General features: G+C 42.6%; 1 protein-coding gene across 1 annotated transcript in view; it reads left to right on the forward strand.

The window, feature by feature from the left end:
- The first annotated feature begins 2,075 nt into the window (after positions 1–2,075).
- The window catches only part of C1QL1 (complement C1q like 1), a 69,927-nt gene continuing 44,482 nt past the window's right edge, over positions 2,076–27,520 (forward strand). The window contains exon 1 of the mRNA XM_066586525.1: positions 2,076–2,684. Coding sequence (XP_066442622.1) covers positions 2,076–2,684 — 609 coding nt within the window. The remainder of the gene's footprint in view (positions 2,685–27,520) is intronic.

Here is a 27,520-nt window from a genome sequence, read left to right on the forward strand (position 1 = left end):
CATGATTGATACTTCATCTCACATCTATCCAGTGCTGACAACTTCCATGATCATTTACATACATGCATGTGTGAGAATGATACTAACAGCTTGTCTTGTAAAGGTGCGCTTCTCTACCATGACAGATTTAGGTTTAGTGCTTCCTTAATTTATAAATATCCAGATTTGTCATATATGTCAAACATATAGCTTGAAGCTACTGGGCCCTGGCAGAAAAATCCCTTTGGGGGTCCAAAGGACTGTCACGTATCGTTATGTGCAATGGTTTCACAGGACAACAGGGAAGTCATTAAAGGGGTTGTCAGAAAAAGGGAAAAAAGGGTCTTGTCAGGTATGTTCAAATGTAGCAGGTATAATGTGGTTTTCATCTCTGGATTTGTGGACAGAATCTACTATTAGGGCTTTTTCACATGTACCAGAATTTGATGAAAAATCCACAAATCTAACGTGCAAATTTTGATGCAGAATTGAAAATGGCTTAATTCTGCCAGCAGTTCTGCGTTGAAATCTGCATTTAGATATACGGATTTTGGTGTGGATTTCCATGGCGACAAATTCCGGTACGAGTGAAAGAGCCCTTAAAGTACAAGCAAAGCAGATGAGATTTAACCCTTTCCAATCCAATTTGTATCCTGGTTTTCCTTGGGGGCTTACTCTTTTTCTGCCATTATACAACGACGCTATATGCTGGCTAAAGCCAGTACTGCATGAGGTGACACGTTGGATAGGCTCCGACAGCAGAGAGGCTGGCAATATACAGTAAGAGAACCCTGGCGGAGGTCTTCCAACTTCGGAGCTGTACAGCCTTAAATCATAATGTCTTCAGACGTCAGACAGTGGATTGGAAAGGGTTAAAGAAAGATTTCGAATCCACAGCATATCAATTTATGCTGCGGATTTTACACATGTATCACATTGCCGCGGATTCATTGCAGAACTTCTGCGGAAAACAATACCGTATATCCGCGTGGACGTATGCTTATTTTTCCAAAAACAGTGCCACTCATGTCCATAGATTGTGGCGGGCATTGCAGAAATACCCAGTTGCACTTTTTCTAATCCCAAAAACCCTTTTAAAGCCTCCCTTCTGCAGGCCCTTCAGATTTACAGCTGCCCAGAATTTATATCCACCCCAGCATATGCATCAGAAAGTAACGCTGATACACAAACATACAACTTCTCACACTTGTCAGATTGCTTTGCTTGCCTCCTGTAGTTTCGGAATATGATGTGCATTATGAGGACACGTAGCTTGTGTGCACCTATTCCTGGATATGCTACACCTGTGTATCTCCCTGCATAGAGCTGCATACTCTCTTTCATCCTTTAGGGGGCACTGCTCTGTTTCATATATAAGAGTGGGAATGCGCGGATCAACCTCTCACAAGTTAGATTCCCTGCCGCCTTTCTGCTTTGCCTCAGCAGCTTTCACCCTTTCTCGTAATCTTCTTCTCCCCAGCTCTCTCTCTTCTGTCCCTGTCCGACACTGCAGCTGCTTCTCTCTTCTTCCCACTTTAATCCTCTTCTCTCTAAGTATTCACATTTACCTGCTCCCCCTCCTCCTGTCTGTCCTACCCACCTTCTTATCTCTCTCATACAATTCCCTTTCCGCTCTATTCTTAATCATTGCTTTCTCCACTGTTCTGTCACATATTATCCATTCACTTTTTTTGGTGTCTCGTCTCTTGCAGTCTTGTTCTCATTCCTCCTGAGATCCCTTTTTTCTCTTCTTTCCCTTTCCTTGCATATTATTTTCCTGCAAGTTCTCTCAAGTTCTCACCTTTCTTTATATTTGATCGCTTTCCTCTCACTTTTGTTTCCTTTCATCCCTTCTAGCTTGGCTCATTCGTCTACTTCTACTTATTGCTCTCTTAAGTCTGCGCATTTTTCTTTTGCCACATTACTTGTGGTGACTTCTATAAGACTACCTATCCCCTTCATTTTTGGAGGGGCCACCTTGCCTCTCCAGCACAACACTCGGCACCATAGCTCCCCCCGGTCGCGCAACTCCCCGTCCCTTGGCCCCATTTGGCCTTGGGAGGAAGACATTGGTGGCAGTGGCTATTGGCGTGGTGATGGTTCTAATATTGGTCATCCTAATTCCAGTGTTGGTCAACTCAGTGGGCTCTGATGGCCACTATGAAATGTTGGGCACCTGCCGGATGGTATGCGACCCCTACCTCAGCAAAGCAGGGGTAACCACCACTAGTACCAGCATCAGAGCCGGGACTGGAGCTGAACCCTTGAGTGACAGAGGACAACAAGCTCCATCAACTTTAGTGCAAGGTCCTCAGGGCAAAGCTGGACGTCCTGGAAAACCAGGTCCACCTGGAGAGCCTGGACTACCAGGTCCACCAGGTCCACAAGGGCCACCAGGAGAACGAGGAGAACCAGGGAAACCTGGACCACCAGGCTTGGCAGGAGGAGGTGTGAATGGTGCCATAAGTACAGCCACATACACCACCATTCCCCGTGTGGCCTTCTATGCTGGTTTAAAGAACCCTCATGAGGGTTATGAGGTCCTCAAATTTGATGACGTGGTCACCAACCTTGGGAACAACTACGATGCGGCAAGTGGGCGTTTCAGCTGTACAGTACCGGGCACTTACTTCTTTACCTACCATGTCCTAATGAGAGGTGGAGATGGTACCAGTATGTGGGCGGACCTCTGCAAAAATGGCCAGGTGAGTGAGCAGCAATGGAAAATGTATTATTTTTTAGCCTAAATTATAATCGCATGGAGATAAATAGCTAAATCTAAAAAAAAAATTAAATTGCATGAAAACAAATGATGTTTTAAAATACGACAATCAGATTGCTACTTCTTTGTTGTAAAGTCATATATGGTCTGTATTTTTTCTATAATTCGCAAAATGGCTATTTATTATCATGTTATTAGCAAAAGAATAGCTAAAATTGCCTAAATAATGATAATTGCATAGAAAATTACAAAAACATCAGCGTTCACAAATGGCAAAAAGTATTTCCCGTCCTTTTGAATTTACACAATAAGACAATCATTCCTGAATAAGCAACACGGTATAAGATGAGCACCGCGCTGTGTATTTGTCACGCTAGGAGCCTTTTCTCTCTTCACTTTCCTTCCACTGGGAACTTGAATAAACTGAAAATATTCATAGGAAATCTGCACTAAGCTGTAGATTTTTTTGTAAGGTTATATTAGGTTTTCTGCATTAGGCTTCCAAAGTAAATTAAGTGATAGATAGGGTAAAGAATTTTAAGAGAGGCAGAAAAGAAAACATCAAGGAGAAGAGAAGAAGCATATTTAAAGAATTTCCATCTATTCTAGAACTTCTGCAGAATCCTCACTTGAGAAGCTCCCTGATTGGCACCATCACAATTAATTAGCATGAGAAAACAAGCTTGCCTACAGGGAAAATGAGTAATGAAGATTAACTAAACGGGCCATGAACTCACACGGGGCAACTACATTGTGCCCGTCATACCATGTTAAAGGGTCTCGTTACTCTGATAGCACATAACGTGCCATGGCCCCCGTAAACTTACATGTTCTTATTGCTCTATTCTTATCTCAGCATTGACTGAGGAAGATTTTTTTTTGTAGGAGCAGGAACAATGGGTGACTTATTAAATAGAACGCCTTAGGGATAGTGCTTATCCCTTCTCCAACGTTTAAACGTTAAATCACCCGCAGACAAGGGTAAGATAGCTCAGTGGAGCAGGGAAAATGAGTTTACCCAGAGGAAGTGAAAAACTAGCTAAGGTAGACAGTTAGCACATGGTAGGAAAGATAGTTTGCCTAAAGAAGGAGATAGGTAACTTATCTAGAAGAGATACGGTCAAGAACAAGTGAAGTGTAGTCAAGAACATCGCACGTTTTCTGCTGATCAATCAAGAGATATTTCAAAGATGACAGGGAAGAAGATAAGACTGAGTATAGATGATGTGGTCCTCAAAGAAGTTAGACTAGAAGCAGAAAAAAATGGACAATCTTCTAAATCCAAGGGAAACCACAAAAACCTTGGTAGGTTTCACTGAAGTTATGTTTTATGGATGTCCCATGGATAAACTTCTGATTTATGGATGTCCCAGCTGGTGGAGAGGAAGATATATTAAACTAGATCAAGTAGAAGAGTCAAAACACGTTGAATGTTAATGATAGCTAGTTATCAAGAATAGAAGATGTACAGTAGGACATCTTGGAGAAATAGCTACCTAGAGATGGATTAAGACTTTAGTTACATGTTTGTAGGTACCGAAAGAGCTTTAGAGTCCTTCATAACTGGGACCTAGATTGTTGAGTTGACCTGGTCCAGAAGACATGAATATATTCTGATTTATAGGAGACAAGTCAACTGTGCTGGCAATACCTTAGATCAAATTTGGTCAAGTACTCCAATGGTGGGATTTTTCTTAAATTCTGAATGGTTCCTTGTGGCTAATCACTGTAACATAACGTTATTTTTCTTTTTCAGTTGTTATTTATTTACCAGCTATATTGGTCCTGAAATAAAAAGATCATAACTGTGCTTTAAAATCATTCCAGACATAAAACCACTCAGAAAACAATTTACGGAGTATGACCACCCCCAAAGTTAAAGTGGAGCTTAGAATTTTAGGAAAGGAAACATTAAGGAAATGCATCTAGCAATAGCACAAAATTACAAATCATCTTGACGAATTGATGGGTCTTTACTTAATTGCCACCAAAAGTAATTACGCTGGGGGTGCAATAAACATTTAAACTTCATAAATATAGAAACTACACAAAAGTTTAGAGCCGTATCCACCAATACAATGTTCGCAATCATACAAAGAGCTTACCTCCCAAAGGAGGACAGATATTCTATTATGGATTTGGACATTGTTGTGTTTACAATGAGGTGAATAAATTCCCATTAGCTGTTCTTCTCCTAATCAGTACTTTGTTAAAAAGAAAACAGAAAAATGCAAATGATGCTAGTTCAAAGAACGCAAAAAACACAAGGACAGAACTAGTACATGAAAGGAACTAAGTGGATAGTAAAGACATCTAACAGGGATACAAAGAGATCCATTCCTAAGACACAGACTAGTCAAAAGTAGGGCACAAATATTTAGTCCTGATGAGTAGACGGATTTATTAGAGGGAATATTCCTAATCAAGAAAGACCTCGTTCAGCCGAGAAAATATAAAAACAACATTGTAAACTAAAAGGAAGCAAATGACATAAAAAAGGACGAAAAGACAAAATAAAATGGTGGCAGAATGAACCACTTATGATGGGGAGGGCGAAAGAGAAGACAAGAAGAAGAAGAGGTTGGATCATAATGAAGGGCAGGAAGGGCTAGACCATCTGAGGATAGAGAAATTATCCCAAATGTGCCGTATTGAAGCTCGGGAATTGGTAAAAAAGGTCATAGAGTAATAATGTAGTGAATGACAGGGCAACATAACTTCATGAAGAACCACGAGGACCAACCTTTGAAGAGTAGAGTCTAGCAAAGGGCAGGGAAGGCTATGATAAGAAAAAGAATGGGGGCGGGATCCTCTAAGAGGCTGGTGAAGCTAAGGCAGATATGATCCAAGGTGTGGATTGGAGAAATAACCTAGTAAGGAACAGGTATGGTGGTCATGTGTGTGCTAAAAGTAGAATGAGCCAATGTGAGTTGAATGGAGAACTAGTCTGTACTAGAGATGAGTGAGCGTACTCGCTAAAGACAGATACCTGAGCGAGTATCGTCCTTTTCGAGTACCTGCCTGCTCGTCCGCAAAGATTTGGGTGCCGGCGGGGGGCAGCTGGGGAGAGCGGGGGGAACAGGGGGGAGATCTTTCTCTCTTCCCCCCCCGCTCACTCCTGCTCACTCCCGCAACACAGCGCTCACCCCCGCCGGCACCCGAATCTTTGCAAGCAGGCAGGTACTGGAAAAGGACGATACTCGCTCGAGTATCTGTCCTTAATGAGTACGCTCGCTCATCTCTAGTCTGTACTGAATTGGGGAGCACTGTACTGTTTAGGACAGAGATAGTTTTGAACAGTTCTAGTCAAGTTAGGGCAATTCGAGTTAGTCTATGTAACTATAAAGTGTGCTAACATAGGGAGAGATAGCCAGTATGCGAAAAGGATAGGTAACCTATATAGAATGGACTAGTCTAATGGCTATTCCTCAAATAGAGCTCTCACTAATGGTAAGCCTAGGATATTTTCAATGCTAGCCTCAATCAGACCATCTGATAATTCATGAATTGGATGATCCTTAGCACTACTAGCATTTACAGTGATAAGATGGTAGTGATGTAACAGGAAGACCCATAACAATAACTGTACTTGAATATTTTTTAGCGGGTCAGTTCATTATTAGGTCTGATGGATCTGATCATGTCGCCTATCAATTGTCATTACCATTAAGTTCCTTTGGTTGGATTATTGAGGAAAAACTGCTGAGCCCAAAATAAGGATTAGACTCAACAGACTTCTAGAGGCAACTAACCAAGAAGATATGAGGCCTGTCAAGGCTAAGCAATGTGAAACAGGGATAGCTTAGAGGATGGATAGAAGGTTCAATAGCCTAGAGCAGGGGACACCCAAAGGCAATACAAGACAGTGGACACAACATATTTAGGTATTGTCTTACCATAGACTAGCTCTAAACAAAAAATTCTCACCGCAGATAGTACATACTATAAACCCGGAGTTTGGTGATCTTTTACAAAAAGACTATATTAAAATAAAATGTTCATTTACCCAATGATCCGCTACTTTAGTTATACCCTGTGCAGTTCTCATCTGTTTGAATGCTAGGCGAATGTTCTGCTATGGGCTTATCAGGAATGAAGCGCTGGTGACAGGAGCACCCAGGAAAGCCGTGTTAATTCTATATATGGGAAAGCTATACAAATCTCATAGTTGCTATTGGTAACATGAACCAAGGAAGAAATGGCGATATAAAAAGTAATGGAATGGATTGTAGAAGATAATGCTGAGGAAAAACAGATTATATTTCATATAGCAAATAATATACGGACATAATGGATTTGGTTTATTATTGTAGATTTTTTTGTGTTTCCATCTAACCTGCTGTTAGATAGATAGATAGATAGATAGATAGATAGATAGGAGATAGATGATAGATAGATAGATAGATAGATAGATAGATAGATAGATAGATAGATAGATAGATAGATATGAGATAGATAGATGAGAGATAGATATATAGAAAGATAGATAGATAGATAGATATGAGATAGATAGATGAGAGATAGATGAGAGATAGATAGATGAGAGATAGATATATAGATAGATAGATAGATAGATAGATAGATAGATAGATAGATATGAGTAATATAAGAGAGAGATAGAAGGATTAACAGATAAATAGAATGATAGAAACAAGAGATGGATGAAAGATAAATAGATACGAGAGAGTTATATATATATATATTTATGGACAGATATGAGATAGATAGATAGTTACATAGATATGAGAGAGTTAGATATAGATAGATATGAGAGAGTTAGATATAGATAGATATGAGAGAGTGATAGATGTGATAGATAGATAAATAGAATGATAGAAACAAGAGATTGATACAAGAGATGGATGAGAGATAAATAGAAGAATTATTAGACAGATATTACATAGATAGATAGAGATAGAAATGAGAGAGTAATACAAGAGATAGATAGGAGATACATAGATATGAGATAGATAGACATTAGTGAGTAAGCCCACCTGCAGACGGGCGGGTCGGATCCGTCGGCGAGGATTCTCACTGCGGGACCCGACCCGAGCGCCTGCAGGGAGCAGTGCGTACTTACCCGCGCCCGCGGCTCCGGCTGTTTGATGTGCCAGCTTGTGCAGACCGGAGCAGGCGGCGGTTTGTTTGCCGCGTGAGATTTCGTGCAGCCAAACCGCGGCCGTCTGCATAGGATTGTGTTTGTTAACGCAATCCTATGCAGCCTTCCAGCAGCGGAAATCCCGCCGCGGAATTTCCGCTCGTGTGCAGGCGCCCTAATACAAGAGATAATAGATGAGAGCTAAATAGAAGGATGAAAAAATAGATAGATCGATAGATATGAGATAGATAGATAGATAGACAGATAGATAGATATGAGATAGATAGATAGATAGATAGATAGATAGGAGATGGATAGATAGATAGATAGATAGATAGATAGGAGATGGATAGATAGATAGATAGATAGATAGATAGATAGATAGATAGATATGAGAGATAGATAGGAGATAGATAGATAGATAGATAGATAGATAGATAGATAGATAGATAGATAGATAGATAGATAGATGGAGAGATGGATAGATAGATAGATAGATAGATAGATAGATAGATAGATAGATCCCTGAAGTTAGTTTACTTATAGACAGCAAGTAGTATCATGAGTAGAGATGAGCGAGCATACTCGCTAAGGGCAAATATTTGAGCGAGTATTGTCCTTAGCGAGTACCTGCCCGCTCGTGAGAAAAGATTTGGGTGCCGGTGGGGGAGAGGGGGGGGGGGGTTGGGGGGTGTGGGGGGGGGGTGAGATCTCTCTCTCCCACCCCCGCTCCCTCCTGCTCACTCCCGCAACACACCGCTCACCCCCGCCGGCACCCGAATCTTTTCTCACGAGCGGGCAGGTACTCGCTAAGGACAATACTTTTGTATTTATACTCGCTCATCTCTAATCTGAGTCATCTCAGAATAATTATAGTACATATGAAGTAAAAATCTCTTAAAAACCTTCCCTATAGAGTAGTCTAGAAAGTAGTTTTGGTTACAACTGTACACTTTAGCTCACAATGTAGCCTATTGTAGCTACTATTGAGCTACTGTAGATAATAATGGATATATTAACCATGTAGAGGATCTGGAAGGCATTGTCCAGTTTGGAAGGAAACTTGGCTGAACCTGGTGAGACATAAGTGCCAGCCCCGCGGCACAGTGCCATCTATAAATCTGCTTTAATTACAGAAGATATTAGATATAGTGAAGTGACGGAAGTCTAAGCTTTATTCTGCGGGTCTGAAGTAATAGGCTTCTCTCTGCTAATAGAATTGTGATCTCTAAACCCCTGTAAATTCAGCTTCCCACCAATAATTCTCAGTTTATCCTGGTTGTTCCCTGGAGAACGGCAGCAAAATCCATAAGCAGCAGCATAACAATTATTTCAGCAAGAGAGGAAAACAAGAAGAAAAGTCCCAGAACTGAGGAGGAGAGAGTCTGGGAAATCCTCGTTTAGCTTTCAAAATTAACCCTGAAAATGGGAAAATCCTAAAATCTGTCTGTGTTACTTGGAGAAAATGATACGGTCAGACCCTCCAAAGCAGCCGATGTTTCAGTGATAAAGCGCCTCCTGGATGTAGGTGCTAAACTGGAACAGCTCATCAAAAGATGGAATGAAATTTTGGGGATGTGCAATTAATCAAAAATGGCGATGTGTACAGCGGCGGATAAATCTAATGAAAATCGTGACTCGTTGATATTACTTAACAGTCATACCGAAAGTACGAAATGATATTATTAGTATTATAATCGTTCGATATTTCCAAAAATAATGACAAGTATGATCATTATTATAAATCCCTTAATCCGGAAAAGTCTGGTAGACTGACGCAGAACTGTAAGATAACTTGGAATAGTGTATTATATGCCAGCACTAGATGTTTGGGCTGTCTTCAGAGGCTCTCTACCTTTACAAGTAAGTTGTATAACTTTCTTGCATGGTGAGATAGCCCAGAGCACTTCATAATCTGGAACATAACAGGTTTCCAGTGAGTTTTCTAATTAATCTATCTCTCTATCTCATATCTTATATCTATCTATCTATCTATCTATCTCATATCTATCTATCTATCTATCTCATATCTATCTATCTATCTCATAATCTATCTATCTATCTCATATCTATCTATATATCTCATATCTATCTATCTATCTATCTCGTATCTATCTATCTATCTCATATCCATCTAGCTCACATCTATCTATCTATATATCTCATATCTATCTATCTATCTAACTATCCATCTCATATCTATCTATCTATCTCATATCTGTCTATCTCATATCTATCTATCTAACTATCCATCTCATATCTATCTATCTATCTATCTATCTCATATCTATCTATCATCTGTCTATCTCATATCTATCTATCTATCTATCTATCTATCTATCATCTATCTGATATTATCTATCTATCTCATATCTATCTATCCATCTATCTATCTCATATCTATTTATCTATCATCTATCTATCTATCTATCTCATATCTATCTATCTATCTATCTATCTATCTATCATCTATCTATCTATCTATCTCATATCTATCTATCTATCTATCTCATATCTATCTATCTATCTCCTATCTATCTCATATCTATCTATCTCATATCTATCTATCTATCTATCTATCTATCTATCTATCTATCTATCTATCTATCTATCTATCTATCTATCTATCTATCTATCAATATATCTCATATCTATCTACCTGCCTATCTAAGATGGGGTATATTGCTTGCTTAAACTGTCATTTTAGATGCCAGTCTAAGTAAGAGTGGCATTGCCATGAAGTATACCAAATGTCACAAGCCTCTGAATACATTTGGCGCATCTTTTGGGCAGTCCGTGTCCCAAACCTGAAAGTTTTTGGTGTAAATTATAGTAAATCTGATGAGTCGGACGCCCCAACACCTCCTTATGGTAGGCTCTGTCCACTCTTTAAAAGAAGTGCTGGTGGGGCTGACGTAAACCTTCAAACCTTGCATGGCAATTGTGATTTTTTTTTTTTTTAATACCACTATTTTGACCCAAGCGAGATCCTACATAATGCCCCAATATCTGTTTTCTAATATGTAATATTACTGAATCCTGTAACTCTATTGTATCTCAGAGAATATGAAATGATATTCCTTTAGGCCGGTCTTACACGACCAGATTCGAATTGCAGATTCCGCTCTCGCCGTCCGTGTGGACGATTCGCGGTAAAACGCGGGCTTTGAAAGGCATGAACTTTCGATTTTTTTCCGTGCGTGTAAGAAAAATCTCAGCATGCTCTATTTTGCTGCTGAATCCACGTCCGACCCGCAGCCCATACACAATTAGCATTACATATGGGCTGCGGGTTCCCGCGCAATCACTAAGCAACAGAGCGGGAAATGCAAACAAAGGGGAAAAAAACTGTTCCACGCAAGACAACCTGCGAGCCTCCGCGGTCATCTACAATACAGATACTTGTGGAACGCAGCATTGCCGGCCGGGCTCACAGCTGGAATCTGCTGCGGGCCTACCGCATGCAGAATCCGACTCATTCGTGTGAGCCTTGCCTTAATCTGGCATCTGTCCAGAATTCTGAAAATCTGCCATTTGTTTCTAGTAAAGAATTGCATGATGGTCTTGAAGGCCAAAAGTTAAAGAATATGTAATTAGGAGAGTCCTCTAGAGGCATAATAAAGTACTAGTGACAGGCTTTGTATTTGGGTTGTCTTTCTAAGGTTGGTCTCACATGTCTTTCTGAAAGAAAAAAAAGCCACATATTTTGTGCTAGTTTTCATACGTTTTTAATTTTTTTTAGGCTGAATATTACAATTAAGTCCATAATGAAGTATAAAGCACACTACATGCAACATGTTTTGTGGTGTTCTAGCTCATAGAACATCAGGAACGAACGCCTTCCACAGGCCAACATATATAGTCACTGCCACAAAAAGAGCACTGTATCCTCTAATTAAAATTTTAATTTTATTAGTAATCAAATTATATAAAAAAACCTAACTGCACCCTATAATGTTCCAAACTATAATATCTGGATAAGGAAGCGGAGTAACCTCCCTGAAAAGGGCGACCTCACCTGCCTCTCCCTATCTTTCCCTAATTAAAAATAGGGAGTGGATAAGAGAAAGGGGAGGTATTAGATACGCAGGTCAGGAAAAAAAAGACCTGATCCAAAAAATAAAAAAATATTAAAATAAAATTTCCCTGCTAATCCCCAAAAACTTCAATTTTATTAGTAATCAAATTATATTAAAAAAAATACTAATTGCACCCTATAATGTCCTAAACTATAATATTTTTTCTTTGTATTTTTTTCATTTTGGTGGTTGTATTTTCTATTAAGTGTGATATTCCCTGAGTATGGTGCTTTTGACGTATTTTATAGCATTTTCCTTCCTCATTAGGTCCCATTTATGCCTGATGATGTCTGCCTTTCATCTTTGTGTTGACGCTCCATATAAAAGTGAATGATGAATTATTGCAGTATTCATATTAACCACTAGATGTCAGTATAACAGGCAAACTTGTGAGAAAAGCATTTCATTTTACAGCCTGCAGTGAAACGGAATGCTACCTTATTATTATCACTTGTATGTAGTTATACATTGTTATTTACTGTGAATTAACGCTATTAGTTACTACGTAATGTTGTATGCTACTAATGATAAAACTTGCGCTATGGGTAATTCATTGGGCATCATTTAATGTTAGGTTTTTACATTGAAAGTAAAATGGCGCTGGCTAGTCCTGTTTTGCAGCTCTCACCACCCCCTTCTGATGTCTTTTCTCACCATTCACAAAAAACTCAAGGCACTGAGGTGGTGTTGATGGTTTGCAGCAGCTGTCAAACAGTCTTGACTGTTACCTTCAGCGGCGATAAACACTTTCGCTTATTAAAAGACAGCCCATGGAAGAAATAGCTGTCACTAAACAAGCACAACAAGAATCCTACGGATACGCATTTACATATGTATCATGCTTGTCTTGCTGGAGTCGAACTTGTAAGATTGGGGGATCTGAAGACTGAATGCTTTAAAACGTATTTGCAGACCCCATAAGGAGTGGATATCAAACACTATTTCCACCAGGAAACCTCTAGCAGCGCCACCTATTGGATGGCAGCATTCCTTCAAATCAGTCCATGACCCTTTATACAGGTCTGTAGAGCAATGATTGGGAATTGAAAACCGAGACAGAAGCCATACACAGACAGCTGTTTCGGGGTTTTGCCCCTCATTAGTGTGCAGTAGGATCCTGGCTTGGCTAGTGAGAGACCTATTACCCACGTCATCCACATTGAAATAAATGGAGCAGCACCCCACATACAGCTCTTTATTCACTCTGGTCGGAGCAGCAGTACTGATGTGGTAGGAAGTGGGGCCAGGGGTTCAAGTCCTTAACTCAGCATCCTATGTAGTTTTGTCTTGTCAGACATTTATGGGAATTTTTCTATGCTTTTGCACTAGATTTCTTGCAAAAAAAAGTCACAAACTTTGGTGCAGAAATTCGTGACTTTTCATTTTTACACCACTTTTGCCATTTTCTGAAAAAAGTGGATGCATCATAATATCACCAGTCTTTAGTAACCCCATCCCCCCAAATAAAAAATTACATCATCTATTATAAATATGAAGAACAACTTTGCACAATACTGCGGACTGGAGTGGAGTTCAGTAAGACCCATAGCGCCGCTACAAATGGCTGCTGTCCTTGGTCCTGATCGGATTCTATACAGCACTATACAAAGGGCTTTATCTCCGAGTCTTAATACAGTTTATAGTTGAGTGTAATCGTCATTCTCCACTTCTAAGTCGATCATTTATTACAGGATAGATGTATCTGGATGAGAACGCTGCAGATTTCCTATGTAGTTGTTCTCCCTGAGACTCAATGGCTTGTCACTTATCACTGTGCAGCAAAGCAATAGGTAACTATATAACCACTAATTAGCCCATAGTACTGACTGCAGCTCCGACAGCTTATGGCAGACTTCTTTAGAACACAGAGCAATAGATATGGGAATAGTAAGACTTGACAGTAGTGAGCTTGGTGCTCATGAGCACTTGTGGGTCTACAGGTGTGCTGCAGCCCAATTCATTGGGGTGTGACGTTAGGGAATGGGGAGATGTGCAGGATACATTACGCACCAAGACAAATTTTGGCAACTTTGTCCATACTTCCCAAACCACTGAAATAGTCTGCATTAATATACATTGAATGGCAACTTTATTAGACCCGTTTTGCCTTCAGAACCGCAGCAATTCATTGTGGCGTAGATTTGGTGTTGAAATCGTTCTACAAGAATATCGGCCCCTGTGGACAGGAAGCTTCTTGTATTTGCCACAAATTAGATGGAGGTGCTGACATGTTCTGACCAGCGGATAGGTAGGGGTCATCAATTCATGTTGCTTGTGCCAAATTCTGATCTCCCATCAGGACAGAAATCTGGATTCATCTGACCAGGGATGTTTTTCCGTTGCTCAGCAAAACAATTTTTGCGCCCTTTTTGCATCCTGGAGTTTCGCCTTTTTGTTTCTCTTAGACTATGTCTTTTAGCCCTGGTCGTCAGGACCTTTCCTCATCTGGCATGCACTGCTCCCCAGCATGGGGACTGCGTTCTGCTCACCAGTCTTCCTCGGCTGCCCTCACATACTGCCCATCTGTTGCTGCCCCTCTTACAGCCCAGGCCCTATATGTGCTGCCAAGCAACACAAACTGCTGCTCTCTCGTCTGCCTCTGTCTGCAATGATGCAGGTCAGGGGCTTATATATCAGACGCCAATGGCGCCAATGTTGTCCGGGCTTAGGGGAGAGGGCAGGGCTTTGCAGAAATGAGTAACCTTTAGGGCAAATGTCTATACATGCGGTATATAAACAAATTTTCTCCCATGCCTTCACCTGCACCCCCCTACATGCCTACAAATAGCGTCAAGCAAACTTCACGTATAATACCAGTATATGAACCCGCAAACAGGATTGTAACTACCAGGGTAGCAGACATCGCAGCAATAGAGCTTAAAGGGGTTTTCTGGACAAAAACTATTGATGATCTATCTTCAAGCTAGGTCATCAGTAATTAATGGCCAAGGACCTGCCATTCAGGATCCCCAGCGATCAGCTAATCGCCAGGCTGTCATTGCAGCGAGGTCGGACCTCGTCATAGGGAACGGGAGAGGAGGTGCCATGGCTGGCTTCACTCCTATAGAAATCACTGGGAGCTGAAGCAGGCCAATACACCTTTGACACTTCCACCTCCGACACCGGTATCAGATGCGGAAGTATAATGGCCACTTCAGCTTCCATTGATTGCAATGCAAGTGAAGTCAACTATGGCACTTCCACTCTCGTTTTCTATGATGACGTCTGACTCCGCTACACTGACTGCGGGTTGGACAATCAGCTGATCGCTGGGGATCCCAAGTGGCGGTTCCCTGGCAATTAACTATTGATGACCTATTCTTTGGATTGATCAACAATAGCCTGCAAAAGCCCTTTAAAGGACTTGCCGTGTAAAGCCTGTATGCTGTTGGGGTATATAGAGGGGGTATAAAGTCAGCTGGTTCCCAGCGGTGCCAGAGGTCGGACCTACAGTGATCAGCGGCTACAATCTGGAAGGTTAAGACAATGCCTTATCTTTTGATGGTGGTGAGGGAGAAGGACTCTTGTTGGAAGATGACCAAAGCCAAGCGAGCGCAGAGGTGAGAGGGCAGAGGTGAGAGGGCAGCGTCCGCACTGACTACATTAATGCAGCTATGGCTCCCATGCCCATTATCAAGAGTAAATATTAAAAGCTTTGATCTCGCCGTATGTCGCCCCGGCTATTTTATTCTCAAGCAAACATTTTGCAAAGATCAACAAACTCTCTGAGAATCTGCTGGGTCAGCAAAGTGCAGAACGGCGCACATTTAAGGAGGACGGCAATTAGATTTTGATGCAGTTTGTTTCTCCCTACACTAAAACAATGACGTTATTGGTAAATGTCATGGGAGAGGAAAACTGTGCTGTTCTGTATCTGGAGAAAATGGACTTATCCTGCAGTGTAAGGCGGCTTTCACACCAGCATTAATTCTCAGCAAAGTGAGCCGCACTAAAAAAATCGCTACTAACTCGGATGAACGAAGAATAGCCACAACTAAGTCGCGGCTATTCTTTGTGAGTTTATCGTGGCTGGTTGCAGTGAAATAACGCTGCAGCCCCAAAATCCCTCGGCCGTTAGAAGTACTTTAATGACTTTTAAATGCCTAAATGAGAGGCGCCTGTCAGCGTTTAGCAGCGGTCGCCGCTGCTAAACTCCCTCCATCTTTTTCGGACGGCTCCCATAGACTCCCGTAGGAGTCTATGGAGCCTCCTGTGCTGGTCCAGGAAAAGATAGGACAAGACCTATCTCTTAGCGCTGCTAGAAATTTCGGCATTGAAATAACGTGCTTATGTCCTGTCTTTTGCAGTGTGATTTTTTTGGCACGTAAAAAAAAACATTTGTCTGAAGGAATCCATGGGAAACCATTGGTTCTAGTGGACACGATTTTTTTGATACACCTACTTAGCATCAAAATAACACTGCTGTGAAAAAGGCCTAAAGCTCCCTTATACGGGCCGATATCAGGCCCAAACGTTCCTGCGAATGCTCGATCGCCTGACAATAAGGCTGTGTAAAAGGACAATTAATTAGCCAAAGATCATTGTGTCATTTAGTTGAGCATAAAAATGCTCGTCGGTCATCCATCCATGTAAGCAGCAGCACGTGAAACCCATCAATGATACCTGCACGGGGACAAACAGTCGGTTGGACCCACAGAGCAAATTATCTGCCCATGAACACAAAGCGCTCACCAGCATGCTCATTGTTGGTCAGTGGTCGTTCGCAAAGACAGATTATCTGCCCATGCAAAAGGCCCCTTAACCCTTTCCAATCCAATTTGCATCCTGGTTTTCCTAGGGGGCTTACTCTTTTTCTGCTGTTATACAACAGCGCTATCTGCTGGCTAAAGCCAGTACTGCATGAAGTGACAGGTTGAATAGGCTCCGACAGCAGAGAGGCTGGCAATATACAGTAAGAAACCCCGACGAATGTCTACCAACATCAGAGCTGTACAGCCTTAAATCATAATGTCTTCAGACGTCAGACAGTGGATTGGAAAGGGTTAAGGGCTTATTCACATGAAAATATTTGTACAGCATGTTGTGCACGCGAAATTTGCAAGCGCAATACACAGTGAAAGGAATCCATTGATTTTAATGGGCTTGGCTTGTTCACATGAGCTTATATTGCACGCACATTTCATTTGCGCAAAAAAATGTGCAGCATGTTCTACTTTTGTGCATATTGCACAAGAACGCAGCACGTATGGAACTATTTTAAGTTAATTGCCCATTAAAATCAATCAGAGCATGTTTGTGTGTTATTTTGCGTACGCAAGTGCATATGACACACGTGCACAAAAAATACAGTAAAACACGCAGAGGCGCGTGCAAAAACTCAATGCCATTCGTGCAAAAACTCAATGCAAATGTATGTTAAAATGCACTTATACCCGTGTGAAACCAGCCTTAGGGCTCAATCACACTTAGGTATCTGTGCATGGTCAGTACACAGATAATGGAACCTAATGATAATAATGGGCTCTTTCGCATTTTCCATATTTTGCGCACACATTTCTCTTGCACACAAAAAAAGCACATGCTCTATTTTGTGCACATTTGCGCATCAAGGGGCCCCATAGAAGTCGCCATACGTAATGGGATGCATGGAATCTTGTGCAAAACTGTGTTGAAAAGAACACATCTGGACTAGAGATGAGCGAGCGTACTCGGTTCGGGTGTTTTTGCACTCGAGCACCGCTTTTTCCGAGTAACTGACTACTCGGACGAAAAGATTCGGGAGGCGCCGGGGGTGAACGGGGGGTTGCAGAGGGGAGTGGGGGTGGGGGGAAGAGAGAGCTCCCCCCTGTTCCCCACTGCTACCCACCGCTCCACCACGCCAACCCCCCGCTCACCCCTGGCGCCCCCCGAATTTTCTCGTCCGAGTAGTCAGTTACTCGGAAAAAGCGGTGCTCGAGTGCAAAAACACCCGAACCGAGTACGCTCGCTCATCTCTAATCTGGACCTCTTTAGGCTAAGTAACCTTTTAAATCATTGCGGGATGTGTCCCGCGCCCATGTGAACATGCCCTGTGAGTGCAAAAATTACAGTCAAAATATCCCTACACGCGTGCAAAAGCGCCTCGTTTATAGCGCAATACAGATCTGTACTGTGGGTAATGGGAGGTCTGCTGGTTGGCATTGATTGAATTCTGCATCGATGACACGTGTGCTTCATTCACCTGACATAAGAACGAACTCAACACATTCTATTTGAGAAAGCACTATCATTCACATCGCCTGTAATGAAGAAAACTCGTTGCGTTAACAGGAGAATGAATAAAGTTCTGATAAAATAAAGCACACCTTTGTTTTTCTAGTAAAATTCTCTGCCAGTCTGATATATCACACACCTACCTTCCCATTGGAAAAATTAAGAGTTGTAACCAAGATGGCGGCATTCAAAATAGCCATCATGTTGGTCACATGGTCTAAGCGATTTCCCCTTCCCTTGCAGTTTGTATGCAAAATTTGATCACTGTCTGCAAAACCATTTTCATTTATATCTTTTACCTTTCAGCACCAACCCTGCTGCATAGACATAGGGGTACAGTTACTGTTTTACACCAATTTCCGGAGTAAGAAAGTTGCTACATTTTGCGTAAAAGGGGATTTGTGCAAAAAATTACAACTTTTCTTCAGTCTGTGCTGTCCCTGCCACTTTTTCAAAAAGCGATTAGGTTTAAAGGAGGGGGTATGGCCGCCACAGACTGGCAGACTTGAGTATAAATTACACCAGAAACTGCCATAAACGTACACCTAGTCAGGACCAGGTGTACATTTCTCAGAAAGTGCACGGACGTGCTGTGAATTCGCCTCTTCATGTACTAAGTGCACTGTCCACTGGGGAACATCATAGTAAGCCAGGCGTCGGAGATGAAATTTCCCCCATAGAGTTAAATTATACACTTCTACCACTTGCAACCACCACTAGGGGGAGCTTTACTGTATACAATTAACATATTGAACTCAATAATAAAACAGTATGCAGTAAGTTCCCCCTAGTGGTGGCTGCAGGTGACCAGAATTGTTTCATTCTGTCTTTACAGGGGAATTGGAAGTCTGTATTAGAAAAACAGAGTCTTGACCTCTGTAAAGATAGATTAAGAAATTAATCGGTGCAGAATGAATTAAAATGTGGACATTCACTTTAAAGAAAGCAACATTGCTGTGAAATCAGCATTCTGACCCTCCAGCATATTAGATCCGAGATGGTCTGAGGGTGTCTTGGGGCGGTTATTTAGTCCTGTAGACTAGGAAGGACGTGAGACTGTGCTGCAGCGAGATCCTGGAGGAGTTAATGCTTTTCTGTGTCCATTTCCTCTCCTTCGCTTCACAGTCGGCTGTCTCCTTGTATAATTCTGCTTATCTCATCTCTTTCCCTCTGTCAGTTGTTATCTTTCTGTGTTTCCCTCTCTCTCTGTTTCTCTTTTTCTATCTGTCCGTTTCCGTCTGCCTGCTCACATCTGTCACTTTCCCCTTCTCCCTGCAGCCTCTTCGCTCTCGCCCACCCTCTCCTCGCCTTTATTCCAGCCTCTCCCATCTCTCCTTCCATTGCACTTAATTTCTTACTCTTTTCCCCTCCCTGATTTGCATTTTTAACTCATTCCATCCAAAATTAATAAAAACTTATTATCACTTGACTATTCAGTTGCAGACACTCCAGCGTCCTCTCCTGGGTCCATCGAGGGTACCAAGATCTAATGGCTCCCCAAGTATAATGTCTATGTGATTAGGAATGGAGATGGAGTTTAAGCATTTGAGGGACTGGAAGGAAAGAGAAAACTGGCATAATGAGGGCACAAAAGAAGGAGATTGGCATAAAGAATTTAGAAGAAAGGAAATATTGCCATCAACATTACAGGAGTCTACAGAGTGGATATGCAACAGAGGAAAGATAAGAAAAAAGAGAATTAAAGGGCTTCTCCACTTTGGACAATCCCTTTTTGATAAAATTGTCCCTTGAAAATAAGCAGATCATAGGGCGTCCCACTGCTGGCAACCCCAGTGATCAGCTGTAATCTATAGGGGAACCTATCAGCAAGTGTTGCATTCCCCTACAGCACCCCCACAGGGAAAATGAAGCATTACAAGGCTTCTATTGAAATCAATTCTAATGAACAGACATACCAGATCCTTCTAGTCGAGGCTTATGGATGAAGATTCTCAGTTGACAACCGAAGTCTGGCGACCACTGCCTGGCCCGATCTCCTGACATCAACACTCACACCGTGGGCATCTTGATGTCAGGAATTCCAAAGGGTTATGCTGCGGCTGCTGTTTGGCAGGCAGCAGTCACCTGACTTCCACTGTCAATAGAGACCATGAGAATTGCGAAAAAACAGTGCTGGATTGTCTGGACTAAAAAGGGTAATTACCCATTTGTTTTATTGACTTCACCCATTTGCCTGTTACTTTAAAAAGTTCATTTCTAACCAGACAGCCCATTTAATATCCCTTAAGTTGACACTTGAAGGCCATTTAGTCACCATCAACCTAGACGAGGAGAACTAGATTAAAATCAACCCCCCCTTCCCCTTCCACAGTGGATTAAGTAAGACTTGATGATACTAAGGGGACTCATCTCATCCCTGTATGGTTCCCTGATTGTGGTTTTCCCTTTTGTTCTTTGTATTGTGTCTTTTGTAGTCTACGTTTAGACACGGCCATTTACTCATATACACCGTCAACCTTGAGCAGGGTGAACTGGATTACCAACAGCACTCCCCACAGCGAAGTAAGGGACCTTTTACATGGGCCGACCTGTTGGGCGCAGATGCCCGACAGGTCATCTCAGCAATAATCGTTTACATGCCTTTACACAGAAACGCTCATCGCTCAGTGAATTGCGGTGGAGCGGGATGGGGATCGGTCCGGTCGGCCCGCCTTCATTCACAACAAACAGGCAATCAGTTTACATGGGCCAATGGTCATTCAGTTTTCTGCATGCAGAAACTGAAACGATGAACGAGAAGTGAACAAATTCAGTTGGGGCATTGAGGGCCCTAAGTAAGAGAGGCTTTACACTGGATGACCATCGTCCGAATAGTTGCAAATGAAGAAAGAATAAATACAAACACCACTTGTTCTGTGTAAACACGTCCACCAACAGAGTGATGAGCGTCAATTTCCTCACTAGTCGTTTTGTTCCAGCTGACCTAAAAAATAGTCACTGGTTGAACAAAAAGTTGGCACAATTGTTCGTATTTGAACGACTGGCAAACCAATTTGCATGGAAATCCCTTCTGCAAATGATATCTTGGCGAACAGCTAAAGAACAATATGTAAAAGCTTTCAAACCCCTGTTGTTCGTACACTTCAGCGACTTTTTTGAGTAACTACCTGAATGATAGTTGCTCAGCATAAAAGTACCTTCGGGGCTCTTGAACACGAGCGTGTGCATAGAGTATGACGTGATTGTGCTGTAAATGGAGAGCTATCACATGTTCTTCTGAGCATATCCATGCTGTTTACTGTACTTTGTTGCGCTGCTGGGCCCATTAACATCGTCACAGGACACAACTGCGGCATTTTGGAACCGGCTAACCAGCCTAATTATTCCCCGGGTTTTATCAATTAACCATACAAAATCTTGGGGATGGGGTGCAGACTTGTGCACCCTCATAGATTTCCATGGTGCCTTGGGTGCGCAAATTTGCCCAAAATAGAGCATGTTGCGTATTTTTTCCCCCGACTGAAATGCACGCGCCAAAATGCTGAATGTTAGGGAATCCATTGAAATCAATGGGTTCTATTGTCAGTGGTTTGCACAAGTGATTTTGCGTGCGCGAAAAGGCATGCAAAATTGGCCGCGTGAAGGAGCGGCTGTTCCATTCACTTTAGTCACAGTGCCGAAGATTACCAAGTTCAAGCTTTGGCAACTTCCATTGAAGTGAACGAAGAATCAGTGCATATTCAGAAGCTCAGCTCCTTTCTCTCACAGGAACTGATCAAATTTGCCGATGACACAAAACTAGGAGGGATAGCTAACACTAGGGAAGAGAGGGAGGATTCAAAAAGATCTAGAAAAGCTTGCACAGTGGGTGGCGACTAACAGAATGGTATTTAACAAGGAGAAATGCAAGGTCCTACATATGGGCAAGAAAAAAATGAAGAAAGCACATACAGAATGGGAGGAATTGGGCTAAGCAGCAGCACATTTGAAAAAGACTTGTGTATACTAATAGATCACAGACTGAACATGAGTCAACAATGTGATGCAGCTGCAAAACAAGCAAACAGAATTCTGGGATGTATTAAGAGAAGCATAGAGTCTAGATCATGTGAGGTAATTACCCCCCTCTACTCTTCCTTAGTCAGACCTTATCTGGAATACTGTATCCAATTATAGGCATCCCAATTTAAAAAAGACATCAACAAGCTGGAGCAAGTTCAGAGAAGAGTTACCAAGATGTTGAGCAGTCTGCAAATCATGTCCTATGAGGAACGGTTAAAGGATCTGGGAATGTTTAGCTTGCAAAAAACAAGGCTTGGAGGAGACTTAATAGCGGTCTACAAATATCTGATGGGCTGTCACAGTGCAGAGGGATCAGCCCTATTCTCATCTGCACAAGAAAAGACTAGAGGCAACGGGATGAAACTGAAAGGGAGGAAACACAGATTAGAGATTAGAAAATAACTTTCTGACAGTGAGGGTGATCAGTGAGTGGAACAGGTTACCCTGGGAGGTGGTGAGTTCTCCTTCAATGGAAGTGTTCAAACAAAGGCTGGACAAATATCTGTCTGGGATGATTTAGTAAATCCTGCACTGAGCATGGGGTTGGACCAGATGACCATAGAGGTCCCTTCCAACTCTATCAGTCTATGAGTCTATGGACTAACCACGCTCCATTCTCGGGACCGGTGAGGTCCTACGGTGGCAGTTGGACTCTGTGAGTAGAGTATAACTTTGTAACTTGGCAAGACCTGTTTAACACTTAGTTGACTAAGGTAATGCGATTTCATCTCTATACGGTTGAGCACTTGCTCTTCTTTTTGTGCTTGTACCCTTTATATCCATATCATGGATCCAGTTAACATTGAGGTCCATCCGGGTTATGACCATAGCACCTTCCTGGTGGATGTTCTAAAGAACAAGGTCCTCCATTGTTTCATACCTACTTGGATTATGGGTGGTTTGGTGAGGTGTTGCATAGTTATGCCCCCCCCCCCCCACCACCTGGGTGGGTTTCTTACTTTGCTATTCGGGTGATGCTACTCTATATTTTGCAATTCCGTGTCTCCACAATACAAAGAACACCTAAATGGAACAAGTAACAGACCATAGGAAATGTCGGAGAATCTGTAATTAGCGGTGGAGGGATAATTGGATTCCCTGGTTGATGAGTTGCACCTAGGGTTAACCACCTATGGAGTAACATATGCCAGGCGCTCAAGCTGCCAGCTTTTAAAGCGGCATTTTCCTATAAGTCCAGCTCAGTCCCTGCCCTTTATAAAGCAATGTTAGATGTGAATCAGTGCTGGTCAGAGGAGTATTGTGCCCGAGGAGCCCGGCAGCTTCTATAGAAAAAAATATTATCAATTTTAGTTTTCTGTATGCAACGCCAGCGTTTTGGAAAATTAAGAGGCAAGAAAAGGATGGCCTGCAGGAGCTTGTGTCTGTTTGATAAAGACATGGAGCCCCTCTCGTGTTAGGCGGATGTGACAGGCAGAGCAGATACATGCTGATCTCTGCTGAAACTCAGGGGGGATTTGCCTCGTTTCATTGAGGTGAAGGAGGGAACTCAACGCGGAGAAAGAGGGAAGAGAAACAGACGTTCATATAATGGTTTCCTACATTGCCTTCTGTCTGCTTTGTGTCTTTCTTACTGTATGGAAGCGGAAAGGTATTTTACGATGGCGACAATCTAGATGGAGCAGAACGGAGTTTGTCACATTTAGTGGAGTTCAGACATTGGGGGGTATTTATTATGAAAGAGTACAACTCAGGGGTTCACTCAGCGAATTCTCTAGATACACAGGCAAATCCAGTGATCTATAGAGGAACCTGTCAATAAGTATTGAATTCCCCTGCAGCTCCCCCACAGGGAAAATGAAGCATTACAAGGTTCCCATTGAAATAAATTGTAAGGCATAGACTTGCTGCATCATCCTGATCAAAGGACTGGAATAGAAAATTGGTCAAAGTCTTTGATAAATCAGGTGCAACAAAAAGGCTTAAGGCTGCCTTTATATCTGCGCTGGAACCTTCCGTCACAAATCCGGTACAAAATACAGGAAGAAAAAGTGCTGCATGCAGCTCTTTTACTGCTGGTACAATGCTGGCCGTTGAGTGGAAATCAATAGGATCCCATTATAGTCAATGGGGTTCGTTCGGTGCTGGTCAGTTCCATCATAAGGCCTCCTTCACACGTGCGTTATTTCAAAGGTAAGTTAGCCGCACAATGAAATTGTGAACATCTCTGTCGCATGCGCGAAGAATCACCGTGAAGAACTCGTGGCTAATGTTCATGATTTTTCCGTCCATTCACACGACTTGCATGGGTAATTATACCGCAGCCCCAAAATCCCTCGGTCGGCAGAACTACTAGTAGTCACTTTTAAATGCCTCACTAGAGGCATCTGTCAATGTTTAGCAGTGCTAGCCGCTAGCCACTGCTAAACTGTCTCCCCCTCCTTTTTTCTGATGGGTCCCATAGACTCCCATAGGAGTCTATGGAGCCTCCTACATTGTGCGGTCCAAAGATAGGTCAAGACCTAGATTTTTTGGCAGCGTTGAAGTTTGGCTGCTGAAATCACGCACTTATGGGCTATTTTTTGGGGTTCGATATTTTTGCGTGCCAAAAAAATAATTTATCTCAATGAATCTATAGGAAACTTGTGGTTCTGACGGTCGCTATTTTATTATGTCGCTAATAAGGCTTCAGACTGATCAAATGGAGCAGGAAATGTAACTCCATGCTGTAGATATGAACGCAGCCTAATCCTATTGATACAAAGTGGGGAGGGGGAGGGACTTGTTACTTGTATAGCGCCAACATATTCCACAGCACTTTCAGATATTTTTTTTGTTAATGGGTACTCATGTTACCAACCTAAGAAGGATGCAAGGCTGAGTCAACCTTGAGCCGGCTACCTGAACCATGCGGGGATTTGAACCACAACCTTCAGGTCATGAGCGAGAGCTTAGGCAACTACTTTCTGTTGTCTTAACACTCTGTGCCGCACAAAGTCTTGGAGGCAGAAGATTTATAATGTTAGGTTCATAGGAACTATGTTTTTGAAAATTGACATACAGATGTAGCAAATGTAAACTTGACATTAAACGCGTTATGATAATTTAAAGTGAACCCCGGTCCAGGGATAAAATTTAGTTCGGACCGAAGGAGGTGTTATATTAAAGGGATTGTTCAGAGGAGATAAAAGTCTCAGATCAAACCTCTGAGATCCTTACTGATTCTGGTAACGGAGGTCCCATGTACCCCTCTTCTCAACACTGTGGGCAATGACATCAGATTGAATGGAAGGGGGGCCAAGCATACATGGCCGCTGCTCCATTCAATCTCCTTCTCACTGTGGGTGTTGTCGTAAACCCACAGTGAGGAGAAGAGAGAATATGGGACCTCCATTCATGAGATCAGGGAGAAGTCTTGGCAGTGAGAACCCCACTTATCAGACTTTTGTCACCTATTTTGGGATGAAGACCTGAGAAGATGCAAAAGGTTGGATTTCATAAAGGCAGATGTTAATGAACTCCAGTCCACATCAATGACGTGTTAGAAGGACCAGAACAGAGGAGCTGATTCTGCTGCTGAATTTACCACCTCATGCTATTTTACCATCTTTCTGCATTTACCTAAATCTTTTTTTATAACTCGGACAGCCCCTTTAAGAAAGACTACTGTACCATGCTTTCTGGTGAGCACAGCTTATAAGGGCACTCTGTCTGGCATTGTTTATGAGAGTGCTTTTCGGTGGGCACTACTATAAGGGACACTGAGTGGCACTGTTTATTAGAGTGGGCACAACATATAAGGGCACTCTGGCTGGCACTGTTTGTGAGAGTACTCTTTGGTGGGCATAGCTTATAACGGCACTCTGGCTGGCATTGTTTATGACAGTACTCTGGTAGGCACAGCTTGTAAAGGCACTCTGTCTGGAACTGTTTGTGAGAGTGCTTTTTGGTGGGCACTACTATAAGGGACACTGAGTGGCACTGTTTATTAGAGTGCTTTCTGGTGGGCACAGCTTATAAGGGCACTCAAAATCTGGCAGTATTTATCAGAGTACACTGTGACAGGCAATTCTTTTAAGGGCATTCTCTGGTTGGCATTGTTTGTGAGAGTGCTTTCTGGCGGGCACTACCTATAAGGGTATTCTCTGGCTGGCACTGTTTATGGAAGCACTTTCTGCCTGACATGGCTAATGAAGGTACTCTTTGGGGTGCACCTTGTATCTTTGGCACCTCGGGGATACTCCTGAGGGCACTATGTGGCATTGTTAATCAGCAGTTACAGGTGGAGCTGGTATTAGTGTATCTTGATGCCACCAGGAAGAGAGCCCCCAGGTCCTGCAAGGGCACTACACAAAAAATAGAGAATACATACAGTGGTGTGCCGGCACTGCAGCTGCAAAACCTCAAGGAACAAGTGCCTTGCCCGGCAGCATTGGTTGTGGTGGCCGCCCAGAAGCCCCCTCACGGTGGAAGCGCTGCACGCCATCGCCAGCAGAGAGGCCAAACCTAAGCCGGGAGCGCCCGTTACGGGCCACTGATGCGGCCACCGCAACGTAAATGACAGTCGTTGCCCAGGACCAAGGCATAATGCCAAAGCAGCGGGGACGGAGGCGTCAGCCGGGACTGATAGGTGAGTGGGTGGCAGAGTATCAGGCTTTCCTTAAATGCCGCCCGTAACGGACCAGAAAAACACGCTGCAGCGTCTCAATAGATTTGACTTCCTGCGCTGCAGCCTTACACTCAGGGTTACTACAGTTCTTAGCCTTACATTATGACATGTAAATGCTGCCATGTTACAGTGGGAACAGGCCAGCATTTACAGATTATAATGTAAAGCTAAGAACTGTAGTAACCCTGAGTGTAAGGCTGCAGCGCGGTGACAAATCTATCCTCACTGTGCTTCTAGGACCTCTGTGGCTTGACCCTATCGGGAGCTGGGGGTGTGAGAGGGGCATTCCTCCTGTCAAACCCCTACCTTCTGGTGGCGTCAAGATACACTAATACTAGAGCTCTGACCCCGGTGTAGTGGCCTGCCCTGGTAATTGCAGGCTGGGGTCTCATTAAAGTCAATGAGAGCTACACTTGCAGTCAACAGCTCTCTGCTTCCACTCCATACATTGTGGTTTGGCACTGACAGCAAGCGTCTGAACAGCTGATCAACTGGGGTCCCTAGTGACAGACCCCAATTTATCAACTATTGATGATCTATCCTGAGGATAGGTCATCAATATAAATAGCCCCCAAAAAAACTATAAAGGTAAAATTAAGATGCATTCCTGGACTGCATGAAATGAAGAACGTTATAAGAAAAGTTGAAGAAGGAGACACAGCATGGCTGTCTTGTATCAGGAAGGTCTCATGTTGAAGGGCGCTTGATGCTCATAGTAAGCAATCACATTTCTTTGTCTCTCTGATTGCACCCCAAGGCAAATTCGCCATCTTTAGAGA

This window comes from Eleutherodactylus coqui, chromosome 13 (assembly GCF_035609145.1).
Source record: "Eleutherodactylus coqui strain aEleCoq1 chromosome 13, aEleCoq1.hap1, whole genome shotgun sequence".
In the NCBI taxonomy this organism is placed as follows: domain Eukaryota; kingdom Metazoa; phylum Chordata; class Amphibia; order Anura; family Eleutherodactylidae; genus Eleutherodactylus; species Eleutherodactylus coqui.